The 15,875-nt window shown below is 32.2% G+C and overlaps 1 protein-coding gene across 1 annotated transcript in view; it reads left to right on the top strand.

Moving 5' to 3' along the window:
- The window catches only part of LOC129229390 (spatacsin-like), a 90,698-nt gene that overhangs the window by 30,024 nt on the left and 44,799 nt on the right, over window positions 1-15,875 (top strand). Inside the window, exons 8-12 of the mRNA XM_054863685.1 lie at window positions 85-285; window positions 5,099-5,197; window positions 8,084-8,255; window positions 11,357-11,580; window positions 15,559-15,696. Of these exons, the coding sequence (XP_054719660.1) occupies window positions 85-285; window positions 5,099-5,197; window positions 8,084-8,255; window positions 11,357-11,580; window positions 15,559-15,696 (834 nt within the window). The remainder of the gene's footprint in view (window positions 1-84; window positions 286-5,098; window positions 5,198-8,083; window positions 8,256-11,356; window positions 11,581-15,558; window positions 15,697-15,875) is intronic.

Raw genomic sequence — 15,875 nt, 5'->3', positions numbered from 1 at the left:
TTTTGTGAAAGGAAGTAAAAAATGAATGAATTGCTTCTTTATATTTATATATATATAAACATAACCATTACTTTCCTTTTACAGGACTCTATTTTGGAAAATTGCTTTTTTACATGGCTTTACACAACTCTTGTTCGTGATGAGGATTTACAGAAAATTCTCGAATCATCTTTCACTCAGAAAATTGTTGTTCCGAATGTGGAGGACATTGAAAAATTAATTCTTATGGCAGTACAGAATAAAAAGCTTTTGATATTGTACGAAGGAGTAATATGCTTTTTGCCAGTAAGTATATATGCAAACATAATCGCATTCAACTAATTTTATTTGCTCTTACTTTTCAATAATGTTTTTCTCAAAGCAGTGTACTCTAAAACAGGGCTGTATTTACTTGGGAACTGACAGGAGCTCAGATTCTATGCTTTTTCTTTCTTTTGAATTTTATTTATAAGATGCTATTGTCAGACTGTTTGCACATGAACATATGCTCTGAAGAATATAAATGCAGTTGAACTCTCTTAATACGATCACATTTGATTTGAAATCGTGGTTAAAACGAACATTTTGTTTGTTAAGTTTGGTTTGTTATCTAACTACATAAAAAAATTTCAAGTATAATTTGTACATTAAATTGAAAGTATCGGCTAAAACGAACAAAAATTTCTGACCTCTTTGCTTGAAATGTTCGTGGTTGAATACCATGATTTTATTTTTTAGAAATATTTCATTTTTATTTTTCCCGATGAACTGTTTGTCTCTTTCCTTTTATACATACAGCAATACCTTTACTTAGTTGATCGTCTTTTAATGGGTTTTTCCCCAATGTCCTATTAGGATTTGCCTTTATAGGGGGAATGGTATCAAGAGAGTGACTCAAGATTCCCCTTTAAGTGCTATAGAATGTTCCCAATTGTCGGGGGTCCGGGGGTTTCTCCCCCGTAGGAAAGTTTGAAAAATAGATATAAAATTCGGCATTTTGAAGCTGTATAACATGTAGTTGAAACTACAAAAAAAATCGGGACAGAAATAGGCAAATAAAACTTTTTTAAAGTAATATACTCTTTCGAAAATTAAGATAACACGCTGTAAAAATTGTTTTTTATTCGACAAATCAATGACAGCAGTTGACAGAGAGAAAGAGTGCGGGAAAAGAAAAGACAATGCATTGTTACTTGCTCACTCTGGCTTTCGGTACAATTAGTTTTTAATCACTCCTCCAATCCACTGACAAATGCAACAATGAATTAAACATGAAATGACCAATAGTAAAAAATGCTTTTAAAATAAATGCTGTACAGTTTTAGAAAATATGTAACAAGAGAGTAACAGACTGCCCACTTGAACAATTCATAATGTATAACACTTGATAAGAAATAAAATTGGAGCCAACTTTGCTTAGGATTTTTCGACTTTTAAGCACTCTAGAACAATTAAAATATATTTAATGCACTTCATTTGTACATTCCAGTCTCTGATATTTTTGTACTTGATTGTAAATTTTTACAGTCCAGTTCTAATTTTGTAAGAAAAGCTATTTTAAAATTAAAAGAAAAAAAAACAAGAGATTTCTTGTGATAATAACTTTGCAAGTGGGGCAGAAAACATAAAGGAATAGAAGTAGTGTATTTTTTTTCCCATGCTAAACAGATTGGCAGTGTGCAAAAGAAGTAAGCAAGCAATAACAAAAGTATTTCCAAAATACTGCATTCAAAAGTATATAAAGAGCAAGATATGAATTTATACATATATATATATATATATATATATATATATATATATATATATATATATATATATATTTATATTAGGGTGGTCCTTATTTATATGGGAAATTTTTTTTTCGGAATTCAACAAGTGACGCCCCCTAGTTTTTTGACACTATAATAAAAAGTAATTGGTGCAAAATTTGAACTCGATCGGTCAATAATAACACGTGCCCCTAGGACGTTGAACTTTAACACTTTTGATAATTTTCCCACAAATCTTCGAGTTTTTACTTCAGACCACGTACATCGTTTCTCCTCTGTTTGCCAAATATTTTTACAGCGAGGTAGCACTAAAATTAATCTTTTTAGTTACTTTATATCGTCTAAAAATTTTACATTGAATAAGAATGAAACATTGCTTTAGAAACTTTACCTTAATCGTACGCTTTTCTCAATGTATCTCAATCGTGTGCATTTCTTTTTCTGATAGTCATGGAGTGTCTGTAAAATACTAAATTGCTTTTGTGACTCAAATTTGGTAAATTAATTGTGAAATTCTTCGATTAATTGAGCTCTTCTTTCAGTTGTATCATTCACAACTTTCAGCATTTTAACGATATCTCTTCCCTTTAAATAGCTTCCTTCTTTTTGCCATGAATCAGGATCAAATAGGAAAACATCTTTTGATGTCTTTAACTTATCAAACAGTTTTATTGACTTGTAATTGATTCTATAAAGAGGAATATCTTTACTAAGAAAGTATTCCAAATCATCTACTGTTATTTGAAATTTTTTATGCAGTCATCAGACACGTCTTCCTATTCAGCAAGCATTTTTTTTTTTTTTTGAAGTAGTCTTTTCCTATCTTCAAAGTTAATTCCTTCATTCAATGCGGAAAAAGCTACTAGTTCATCCCCTAAGTACCATAAGTGACTTATGAATTTTCCAATCACTGCTTCTGCTGCATGTTTGTCATCATTTTGTATGCTGCAGGTTTTTTAGACACTACACTTTATATTAATTTAAAAGGCCTAGAAAGGATTGCTGCAAAATCTATATCTTCATACATTTAACTGTAAAACAGCATTTATGGGCAATCTCTTCATGTAAGGTCAATTTTAAATTGTTTCCTAAATATATAAATATTCAAACAATAAATTATTTTCGCCACCCATCTGGCTCACAGATAAGCTCCAGGTTGCCGAAAACATATCCCTGTAGGAGCGAGGACTTCACTAAGAAATATTATTACACGTTATGAGAATTCTCTGTTCTTTATTCCGCTTTCTATGAACAATAATGTGTCATCAAATTCTTCTTTTAGATTTTAAGTGATATGTGTAATTTTTGAACTTTGAAGCGCTTAAATAATGAAATATCGAGTCTAGAACTAAGAAAGGCAAGAACTTCTTTAAAGACACTCTGCAGTACGATTTCAAGTGCATGATGATAGCAATACAAATGCAATATAACACCATTCAGCTTTTGCTCTAAAAAATTACATGCACAATTTATACGGCCGGTATTGTAAGCTGCTGTATAAAACACGACAGCTTGAACAGTTAGCAATAAAGAGCAATCATCTAAGATATCGTATACAACTGAAGAAATATCTCAGAAATTCTGAGTAGCTGTTCAACATTGGTACCTGAAGCTATGATGGTAACCCTATCGGCCTTTTTTTTTCCAGTTACATCTGGATGTAGCTTTGTATCCCAGGGAATAAATAAAAAGCCTAAATTTAAATTCATGAAATTTGATTTTACCTCTCGAAGATTTTCTCTTGCTCTCTTAACCCTTCAAGCGGCCGTGACGTAAAATTCCTTCACCCAGCGATGTGTTGAAGAGCGGCCGTGTCGAAAAATTTGGCCTTGAATATTCTGCTTCGAGAACGGCTGCGGTGTAAAATTCTATGGAAGAATATTCATGGCGAAATTTTTCGACACGGCCGCTCTTCGATACATCGCTGGGTGAAGGAATTTTACGTCACGGCCGCTTGAAGGGTTAAGGGATGTACGATTGATCATAAGGTTATTTGGATTTAAATTTAATGCATCTACATAGGCTGTTAATAAATGAGCATCATCTTTGTCCCTAATATGGCATTTGTCAAACATTAATGAAATGCGAGCAGATCTCAATAGCTGTCAAGGTTTTTACGTTGTGGTAGACCAGATATAGAAAAAAAGGTTCAACAGGTTAGGATACATACCCATTTCGGTTTCTAAATCTTGTGAAATGCAAGAGGAATTTGATGATAATAAAGGACTATGTACTGAAATAGAAGACAGTTTAAAGTATAGATTTTTACATATTCCGATCTGGAAATTTTTTAAATTTATATTTTAGATATGGAAAATAGAGTTTATTTTTATGGTAGGGTAATCAAGGATTTTTCAAAATTTAAATTATAAGAATGTTTAAACATTTAAGTATATAACTAAAGAACATTGAATTAAAATATAATTGTCATTACTTATATTTATAGCATGGAAACCTAGTGACCCTATTTGCCACACCTATTACACCTATTATATACACAGAAAATTTTCTAAATCAACACACCCAAAGCCTGGAGGAGGCAATTTGTTGTTGTCAAAAATCATTAATAAATGGCCTAGGCCATTCATTAATGGCCTTTAGAATGCCTTGTGTCCATCTTGGTGGAAAGAAATGTTCCCCTACCGCTTGGTATGAAACGAGCTCGAATAGCGGTATGCCTGTCCCAAGGCCATTGGTGTACTTGTACCCTATGTAATATGTAAAATTTTACAGAATAAAAGTGAGAGAATGGTTGGTCTGGAAGTAGCAACATCTATTGATGTTCAAAATTACTTTAAATATGAAACCTAGGAACATTTTTACGTAAAAATGAGAAAATCCGCAATTTTTTCTTCAAAACTCAAAAAAGGGGGCCCTAGGGGCACGTGTTAATATTCATAGATTGACTTAAAATTTTGCATAGATCATTTATTTGTATAATGGAACAAATTGAGGGGGCGTCGTATAAAATGTCTACAACTTCAAAAATAAGGACCACCCTAATATATAGTATATATATATATATATATATATATACACATATATATATTGGCTTTTCTTCTCCCTACCTAAATGGGAGCCTACTATCTTTTGCAGAGCAAGTGAAAATAGTTCTGCCCATTGAATTAATTCATTGAAGAAAGACTTAAAAAATCAACTTCTGTACAAACATTTCAAACTCTTCAAAAGATGTATTTCTGGGGATAATAACATTTCTTTGTTTATGAGTATTTTTTGTACTGCATCAAAAGCTGCTGCCATGGGTTTTCCCATCAGTGAATTTTTTTTTTAAATTTCATGCAATTTATTGTTCTAATTTATTTTTAACTTTTTGTTAATTTACCTTTCAGTCAACACCTCTTGTACCTCTTATGGAATTTTTGAAAAATTTCATCCTCTACAAGAGATTTGATGTCAGTATTGAGCAGTTTCAGAATCAGTTGTGGAATGTAAGTATTTATCTATAATTTCTTAATAGCATTTAAAAGTTTTACAGGCACTAGCAGAGCCAAAGTCAACTTTTGACGGGAAGGGGGCGGGGGGTAGCAATCCTTACATGTATCTAGATTAACATATTAGGATTGGTAGTAGTGTTTATGCCTAAAATCCCCCTTCATTGCCTCCCTCTCTGCAGGTATAATCAGACTTGCATTTAGGTAAGTGCTATGTTGTTCTGATGCTTAGGATGAGATATAAATACAAAAGTGACGACCAGCAACAGGCTCTGGGCCCAGCTAGACTGGTCGTAGTGAATTTATAATCCCCAGTGAAGATCAATGGCCCTTTTAAAACTATCTACTCCCTTGCTCATTACCACCTCTTCCGGTAAGCTGTTCCAAGGTTCCTCTACCCTGCTAAAATAATAATTTTTTCCATTTTTTTAATCCATGTTAGCCTGAGATTTAAATAGCTTAAAACAATAACCCCTTGTCTTGTTTTCAGTGCTAAATTTCAGCCCCGTAACATCTTTCATTTTAATAAATTTAAACAACTGAATCATGTCCCCTCGGTCTTCTTTGCTCAAGACTGTACATTTTTAACCTTCTAAACCTGGAATCATAGTCTAAATGAGAAAGTCCATTTATTAGCCTTGTAGTCCGCCTTTGAACCCTTTCCAATACATTAATGTCTTTCTTAAGATAAGGAGACCAAAACTGAACAGCATACTCCAAATGGGGTTTTACCAAACTTCTATATAAGGGCAGAAGAACTTCTTTAGATTTGTTTGAAATAGATCTATTGATAAACCCAAGCCTCTTATTTGCTTTGTTACTAGCAATGCTGCACTGTTGGCTAAACTTTAAATCCTGACTTATTAAGACGCCCAGATCAGTAACTTTTTCTGCCTGACTAATGACTGAACCTTGCAAATAATAACTTGTACACTTATTTCCATGCCCTAAATGTAGCACTTGATGTTTCCCAAAATTAACAGCCATACCCCATTTATCTGCCCACTCCGTAATATGATTTAGATCCTTTTGCAGCTGATTTGCTTGTTTTTCATTTTCTACACTCCCCATAACTTTGACATCATCAGCAAAAAAATTCATGTCCCCAGAAATATTTCTATGAATAAATATTTCTGGATTCTAATTCTATGATGAAATTTAAAAGGCGACAAATTTTGATGTATTTTTAAAAGATTCACATTAAAATAATATTGAACTTCGATTAACATTTCCATTGGCAAACATCGTGATTGATTTTCTCTAGGAACAGTTTAGTTTAATCTATTTTTTAGAGATAGCAAGAGGTGTCTGTAAAGTTCCAATGCTCTAGGTCTATATCTTGGATATGTAACAATGGACCAACTAAACTGCAGCACAAAATTCAGTAAATTCTAATAGGCATGTAAAAGAAGTAATATCAATAGCAATTAATGATTGACTCATGTAATCTCCAACTTCCAGTTCCCATCAATTTATAAAATGGGTGCGCCAAATAAGGCCATGTAGACCAATCAAGTTATTTCCCCATTTTTTAATCTAGCATACCAAAAATGTGCAAGATTGTGGCTTTATCATCATCAGAAGCCTAACTGATGATAAGGCTTTATCAACAAGCAGTTTGTTATCACAAAGCATCAGTGTAGTTAAATTTGTTACAGAAGAGTGTTGTCAAAACTACCTGATCTTTAGGCTTTTATCAAATCTCTTTCCATCCATAAGAGCACTTTTTTTTCTTTTTTCTTTCTTTCTTTTTTTTTTTTTTTTTTGTATTGAAAAAGGGGTTTCTTGTAACTCCGAAGCATGTGTGTGCAGTAATCTGCAAGTATGTGAAATTAAACATTGTTATTTCTTATTTTATCTGATCTTATTTAACTGTAAGTTTTATTTATGTTTCACTGTCGTTTGCTAACTTGAACAATTGTTAATTGTTCTTGTAGCCTAATTTATTCTATTTATTTTCTGTTTGACAAATTCAAAGAGAAAAATGTTGGTGCACCATTAATTTTTCTTATGATTTAATAACCTCAGAACAGTAGATTGTAGCCCAATAAAGCCATGATTGGCCTTATTAGGACTCTGGTGTCCTTATTAAGACACCGATGAATCCGATGGAGGCTGTATTAACCTGTGCTGCATATGCTGCACATCTGTGCATAAACTGCATGTAAGAGTGACTGAAAATCAGAAAATAACCAATTATCAGCAACCCCAAATGTGATGATTGATCTTCATCCTTTCCATTAAAGTAAACATGGAATTTTTGATGTTTTTGAGTTTATCAAACATGGTTTAATATTAAGATAAATAAATACCTTTGTGCTGAATAGTAAAGTCAGAACAAACAACGTAAGTAGAAGCACAAATTTGTAAATTACCGCAGACACGTGTTTCGGCGTTACAGGGAACGCCTTTTTCAATGCAAAAAATAATGAGCTTATGGATGAAAAGACCAAGATTTCAAAACTTACCCTAATTTTTTTATTATTATTTTATATTCATACAGAGTTTATATTCTTTCACTTTTTTTTTTTTTTTGTCTCTAACCCTACATGAGGTAGTCTTTGCCCAGAGTTAAACTTGAGACCCTTGTTTTCAATAAAGCCAAATTGCCTTCCTGTGTTAAAATTGCTGACAAAAATAATAGAAACTTGAATTTTCACTTAGAAATATTATTTTCTAATTTTTTATGGTAGGCTGATAAATGTGCAAGAGTTGAATCCAAACAGAGGAGCAAATTGAATCCTAAGTGTGATACTGGGCCATAAACCTTAAGATGGCCATATTTGGTGCACTTACCTTAATCAACTGCAGAGCTTCACCCAATCTAACGTACTAAATAACTTGGTCATCTTAAAACGAGAAATTCGTTTTGATTATTTTCAGTATAACAAAAATGCCGAGAGTTCATCTGTGCTGCTGTCACTGCTGTGGATTGAAAATATATCAATATCTATCTTTAAAGAGGCTGTTATTGGGTGCTCAACGAGTTATGAACAGCTTATTCTTCTTCGACATTACTCTCACACAAGATTGGAGAAATCTTTTTCTAAAGATGGTAAGCGTATTCGGATTAATTATTTTGTCTTGCATTCTATGCTATGTAAAAACAGCTTAGTGTCCTGAAGTCCTTATTTCAATGTTACCTTTCAGCCTAATTGGTGCTATCTCATTAACAATATAATCGTATAGAGTGTTGACTCGCAGGCTAAAAAGTGGGTCACCTTTCCCACCTTTTGTCATTTTTTAAAAACCTTTCCCCAAATATGCTTAAGAAAAATGTATAAAATTCTTAAAAATATACCAAAATATCGTAATAAAAGCTTATATACATTGAAAACTACCCCCCCCCCCACAAAAAAAATTATATCCCCTTCTGTTGAGTTAAAAGTTAAATTTCAAAAATAATTTTTCTTTCATTTTTGATATGGATTCACATCTAAAACATGAGTTAAGAAGGAGGGTGAGCCCTAAGCTCTGCTACATTGGAACCATCAACACTCCAGTCCCTCTGAAGCCCTTAGTCCCTGTCAGGGGCGGCAAATAGGGGGCGAGAGGGGGCAGTTGCGCCCCCAAATTTTTCACTAAGAATCATAAAAAATGGGTAAGGTCAATTTAGATAACCTGCATTTTCCGAACAGAAAAACTGATGGAGAATAATTGTTTGCCTTAAAGAATTAAACTCTTCATATGGGTTAAATATTTCAAGCATGTGTACTCTATGTTATGATGGTGCAAAATGTATGAGATGCCCGTCCAGTGTTGAGACTGCGCAATTTTTACGTGTAAACTCCATGTCATTTTACGTAAATTTTTATGCTAATATTATAACTTAATGTTTAGCTGGTAAGTGTCCATTGATGCCTTGTATTAGAAATAAATTTTAGCAACTCAATGAATTATATGCTTTCATGGAAACTTTTGTAAAGATATGCTTTTTTTGGAAGACATCCCATATCAAAATATACTTTGATATCAACAACTTGAGGCTCTTTACTTGATAATCTCAGAGTGACACAAGATGGTATTCAAGAGTTGAATCTATAAAAGCGACCTGGAAGAATTACTGGAAAGCGACAGTTTCATTGATAGAAAATCTGATGTCATTTTAATATGTATGGATTTGTTTGAATTTTTGTTTACTTTATTTATACTGCGGAGCGTTTTTTGAACAATGTTACACACTATCATAAAAATTTCAATCTGCTAATCTTAATTCTTGGATTGACAATTGAAACTCCTAGTAATTGTCGCACTAATGCTGACTTGAACCAAGTGTGGAACTTTGTGACAGAATTTCTACAGAATTTTTTACTGTATGCCAATGTAGAAGACGTGACAAAACCCACATGAAATTTTAGCCAAAGTATCAAATCAATATTTTGAACCAAACGATCAATTCAGTTTCTCAAGAAATTGAGACAGGATTTGATGAGATATATTTATCATTGGTCTTAAGTTCAATATTATGTAGCTTGGTTATAGAAAAGAAAAAGGAAATATTACACTTATAAGAAAATATTACACATGAGGGAAGAGGAATTGTTTTGTGAATTGCGACTATAAGTTTTAATGACGCGAAATAAATACTAGCCTAATTTAAAAAGCTTTCTTTGTTATTTTAAAGAGAGGAATCTGAAGGAAATGTGTTTTTTTACATAACTTTCTTGCTTCCATTGTTTTTTGACTGTTTCAATCAGGTCATGAACTTTTGTGATGAAAGATGACTTTTGTGGTTAAATTGAAAAGCCAATGCAAATAAAGCACAAATTAACACAAAAATACATCATATAGCTATTTCAAGGCTACAATGGAACCTTGTTGTGAGAGAACTGAACGTCAACCAATTTTGGCTTTTGTGTGTCAGGAGGTTAGAGAATTACTTTCAAAGCGCAATGAGGCAAGCAAGGCCTTCATCTTTAGCTGGACTGGCAATAAAGCAAAATACTGGATATTGATTAAATATAGTTACAAAATTTTCTGTTCTTCCTGACTCCAAAAATAGCAGATTAAAACTTTACTAAAAAATAACAAACTAGTACCGAGATGTTTTGTGAGATAACTTATTACAAAATAAATTTAAAGCTTCGGCCGTAAGAATTATAATTGTTCTTAACAAACCTAATTATTCTTAACATTAAAACCATTTTATTATCACTTCTTGTTAAACAATAAGTATTTCATACTGTACTGAGGAAATTCATGTTCAAGAAACTTGACCCCCCAAATGAAATGCTGAAAAGCCACCCCTAGTCCTTGTACAATCACCCCCTTTCTCACACTTGGCTTATGCCTGTTACTATATTCTATAACTGATTACACCATGTTTTTGAAAGTTCTAGTTTTGCATAAATTTTAAACTGTTTAGTTTTTTCATGTATGAAAAGAATGATAAATCCTATTATTTTGAAATTTATTTCCGAATATATAAAGCAACATTAAAAAAAGAACTATATGCAGTAAGAAATGTGTGCAATAGTAATATTAAACAAAACGTATAGTTTTTTTAGAACCAAACGTTGTATGCATTTATAAAAGGAAATTTAAATCGTTATTTAGTGCAATATAAAATAGGGTTTTTTCAATCATCTGTGAACTTCAGAAAAACATCTCTAAACAACGGTTGCAAGGAAAAAAAATCAATAAATTGTGAAAAGGTTTGTTAAAAAAGTGAAAATAAAAAAACCCAAAAAACAAAAAATAAGAGAAAACTTTAAGCAGATGAAATGCAAATAAAAAATATATTTTAAATGAATTCACTTAAATATCTTTGCTACCAGAAGTTCTTAAGCTGGATATAACTTAAAGAATGATCATTCATAAATACTGTATCAAATCATTTAAAGTTAGATTTTGTTTCAAAACCTTAAACAAGCTCCAAGAATAACAATCCAAAAGAAATTGCAAAAAAAAAAGAAAAAAAGACAGAAAAGTAACTTTTAGATAATTTTAAAACAAGGCAATGAATCGTATGATTGGCTGTTTATCTATCGCAAAGCAAAAAAATACAGAGTTAGTGTTGGCTTTGGAAATAAATTTTGCTTACATAAAAATTTTTTTTAATTTATAATTTATTTTCTTTTTTTAAACCAAGATTAACTGTTTTTGTCAACAATTTTTAACCAATTTTTAAATTTTATGTCTTTGATTTATTTTAAGTTGTGGTCCCACCATTCATAAAAGTATGCAAAATGATGGAGCATCTTGGTGATGTTGCGAAACAAGTGGATGTGAAAAAGTTATTACTACCTGAAGATGACGTAGAATATGGAGAAGCATGCTGGACAGCTGTTAAACAGCTACTTGACCGACATCAGTACGAGAATGCCCAACTCTTTGGCGATGTTGCAAAACTTCATTCAGAAAAAATGATTTTACTGCAGGTATTCATGTTTTTTTCCCTCTTTTCTTTTTGATAAACTCAATGTTTGTTCCTTTACATAAAAATAAGGAAACAGAGGCATAGCCAGGGAGAGGATTTGTTGATCTATCCGTCTTTGAAACTTAGTAATGTGAGCAAAACTACAAAATAACCATGTTCACTTTTTTTTTAAATGTTTATTGCTATGCAACTGAAAGTAATTAATCCCTTACAATATTTCGTACTTTATTATTTAACTAGCTGCGTGCCCGGCGTTGCACGGGCTACCTAAAAATGAAAGAGATATCCAGTTGACCTTTTTGTATTACTCTGACATCAGTTTCTAAAGTGTTAAGGAATAAATAAATACGCGTAATGCAAGGTTTTCAAAACACCAGTAGTGCATATTTTTGGAAAAAATCTCATTAACGTTGATCATAGTTATCGACGATGCAAGTTATAAGTATTTTCAATTAGCCCAAAAGATGAAAATATATGCATTATCAACTATAATCTGTGCTCACGTTAAACTGAATTACATCTGATAGACTATATCTGAAATATTTATGTACAATTACAATCAGCTTTTTACGTAAAATGACACATACTGTTTGGTTGATTACGTGAAACTAAAGCACCAAGACTAAATAAATACCAATAAGCATTAATTTAATACCAAGTCATTAGATTCCAATTTAGCTTTAGTTAAAATCCTTAAAAACAATCTTTTTTGTTCAACTCTGTTTCACTTAAAGAAATCCAAACAATCTTAATTTAACATGTTCTTTTAACGATACAAACTGTATTTCAAAAATAGAAACAGGAAGGAATAAGAGAGTTATTACAATTCGAAAACTCACCCATGTGACGGGAAAAAGTCCAATAAAATAAACATAATTAGTCGCACATCCTAAATGTATCAAAATATGAGGCTGGTGAATGATAAACTTACACTACAATCAATAAACATAGCTAAAGAAACAACTTTCATATGCTGAAAAGAGTTAAGAACGTTGAATGTAAAAAATAAAAAAGGAACAGACGATAAAATAAAGGCTATATCCGAATAGAGCAACCAATTTCAAACTAATTTAAAATGAAATTCGAGATGGAAACGTTGTTTTAAGATTTGGACAGTAACCAAAAAAATCTCTTTTAAAACAATTATTAGAATTTTACTTGCTGACCCATATGCAAAATGGCAACAGGAAAGAAATAAAAATTCCTGAATAACGTTATGTTAATTAACATTTTAATTAATATTTCCACTAATTAAAGTTGCACAATTATGAGATTGGTTCTATTGTTTTCTTTGGAAAATTTCGAATTGATCGGTATCTTGTTTGACTCTCAATTCGCAGCGGTTCTCGAGAAGATCGATCTTCAGACAGACAGACGGACGCGAACAGATTTTAATATTATAGTGGATTTAAGTAATAAAGCATGAAATATCGTAACAACTAAAATTTCCTACTTACTTTTCAACCTAAATTTCCATTTTAATTACCCTTGCATAAAATTTGGCTTGTATTTTTGTTATGTGTGGTCAACCAGACCTCAACTGTAGGTAACTGTATGGGCAACTAAAATCCATACCCCCCTCCCCAGTTCATTTAGACGCGTTTTGTTTTGATGTCTGTGCTTATGTGTGCAGTAGGATGCCCCCCCCCCCAAAAAAAAAATAATAAAGCTGATTTTTCAAGCTGCACACCTCTTTATATTTTTCCTTTTTTCTCAAAACAAATGTAAAAGAAAATTCATATAATTTGAACAACATCAATCTGTGCCGACTTGTGTCTGAAAGTGCGTACCAACACTAGTGTACTAGACCTAGATTTTTTGAAAAATTTGAAATGTTATGTTGATAAAACGTTTCCTCTTTTGCCCCACATGTACAACAAAGCATTTAATCAAGTTACAAAAATAGACTTAAAAATTTAAAATTTTCTTCAAAAAACATATTTTTCCTATTTATCTTTTAAAAAATTACGTATGAATTAAATTAAAATATCAAGTTTAAAAATTATTAGCAGACATATTTTCAAATCAATATTTGCAAATTAAAAACAAATATATGTATTTAAAATGAAAAGCTTAACTTAAACTTGAAAAAATCTATATCTTTGAGTACTATGTGGAAGGGTTAAATATTGTGTGAGACCTAAAAACTTCTTTTTATCGCTTATAACCTACTTTATTATTTATATTTTTCAGCTTGGTGATTTCTTAAAATTTACCTTACATTTTTTTAAAAAATCTATAGAAAAAAAATCAATTTTTACTTCCTTTTACAAAAAAGGAAGTATTGTATTCGTGAAAAAATTTTCACCCAAAAATCGGCCTTAATTTCCACTTTGCTTTTTTTTTTTTTTTTCAACCCGACCACACATGGATGTGTGCCTTAGAGCGTACAGACACCCGAAATATCCATTTTGACGATCCCTGTGTTAATTACAACGAGTTTTTTCGTGACGTCTGTATGTACATATGTATGTGCATATGCATATGTGCATATGTGTGTATGTATGTGCGTATGCGTATGTGCATATGTGTGTATGTATGTCGCATAACTCAAGTACAGAATGTCCTAGAAAGTTGAAATTTGGTACGTAAACTCCTAGTGGGGTCTAGTTGTGCACCTTCCTTTTTGGTTGCATTCAGATGCTCCAAAGGGGGTCTTTTGCCCCTTTTTGGGGGGAAATCATTGTTAATTTCGATGTAAACTCAAGTGATGTTATAATTTGGTGGACCCTTGCCGATATATCGCCAGTCTTTTGGTCGCCAAGTTTTGTCGCCAACTTGGTGACCAATTTGGCGATTTTTTTCATTTTTTTTTTAAATCTGATTTCAATTTGGCCACTGTCGGTGATATTTAGAGAGTAAACTATTGAATCATATTAAAACTACCAATAATGAGAAAACGACATTAAATTGGAGTAAAAGGAAGTCATGTGATGCACACATCAGCTCGTTTGAAGAAATTTATAACTTTTAGGTCTTGCCACTGTTCAAGTTATATGAAGCTTTGTTTACAATTCTTTTGACATAAAAGGGAGAAAAAAAGAGGGTGTGCATTTTGAAAAATCAACTTTCATTTTTTAGGGAGTCACCCTAGTATGCATGTATGTATCTTGCATAACTCAAAAACAGTTAGCAATAGATGATCAAAATTATGCAGGGTACTTGCACAATGTCTTGTTAAGCATCTCCGTTGCAATCAGTTATTCACGGGAGTGCCATTTTACCCCACTGCTTTTAGTTAAGAGAAAGTAACTTTGTTCTTATTTAAAAAGATTTTCCAGTGACTAAGAACGAATTCTGAGTTACTCCCATTGGTTTTGAACAAAAATCAAACAGAGAGCTGCACTAAGTTTTCTAATAGCATTCATTTGAATTTTGATATCTTGAACTCAAATTATGGTTCAATAAAAGCCATTCGTTGAAACAAGAAACCTAATGAGTAGGCTACTATTGCAATTTGTGATTGCAAAAAACATAATTTGAATTCAAGGTCTCAAAATTCTGGCAAATTTATTTCAGTTTTTTTTTTTTTTTTTTTTTTTTTTTGCCTAAAATCTTCAATCAAAGGTGCCCAACTAGGGGGAGAGGGGCATGGCATAGACTGCGCCGTTGAAATTTTTAGGCTAGAGGGGGGTGTTTTGAGAAGTATTTTTCTCTTTTGTACGCTCTTGCTCTTGGGAGGTCTTTACATTATTTAGGGAGTGCACCCTTGCTCACAGAGGAGAGGGAGCACCTCCTGCTTCAACTACTCAAAACTAAGTTAGAATCAGCGATGTTCTGATCAACTTTTCTGAGGGTATACTCCCAGTAATCTATTATGCACAATATGTGTATGCAATCATGTACATAATATGTCTAAAAAATATTTGAGAGTATATGGCGTTTATGGAAACTCCCATGGTTAGGATGACTTTCATCACTCTCATTCTAACCACAACATATAATTTTCAATATGACAATAAGAATGTTTCTCTCACAGATAAATCAAGAATCTGAAGAAGCACGTAAGAGTGAAAATTGGGGAAATTTGTTGCATCGCGTGGAGTTTTGGAGTCAACTCATCCAGAGGTTGAGTGCAAGCAGCGTTACTGTGCATGCTACTGTTGAGTTCTTAGAAGTATGTGTAGTGTACTCAGTTTTTAAATTGTTCATATGTTAGAAATATAAAGCGTGTAACTGCAAAAGTGGGTATCTCCAATTCCAATTTTCGCACACATACATTTTTCAGTTTTTTCAGTGCAAAACTTGGCAGTTCAACAATCTGAGACAGTCAAGGAACTTCAAACTGATCCCTTA

Source organism: Uloborus diversus, chromosome 9, assembly GCF_026930045.1.
Source record: "Uloborus diversus isolate 005 chromosome 9, Udiv.v.3.1, whole genome shotgun sequence".
NCBI lineage: Eukaryota > Metazoa > Arthropoda > Arachnida > Araneae > Uloboridae > Uloborus > Uloborus diversus.
Note: the sequence above shows the minus strand (reverse complement) of the source record. Positions and strands in the feature narration are given on the sequence as shown.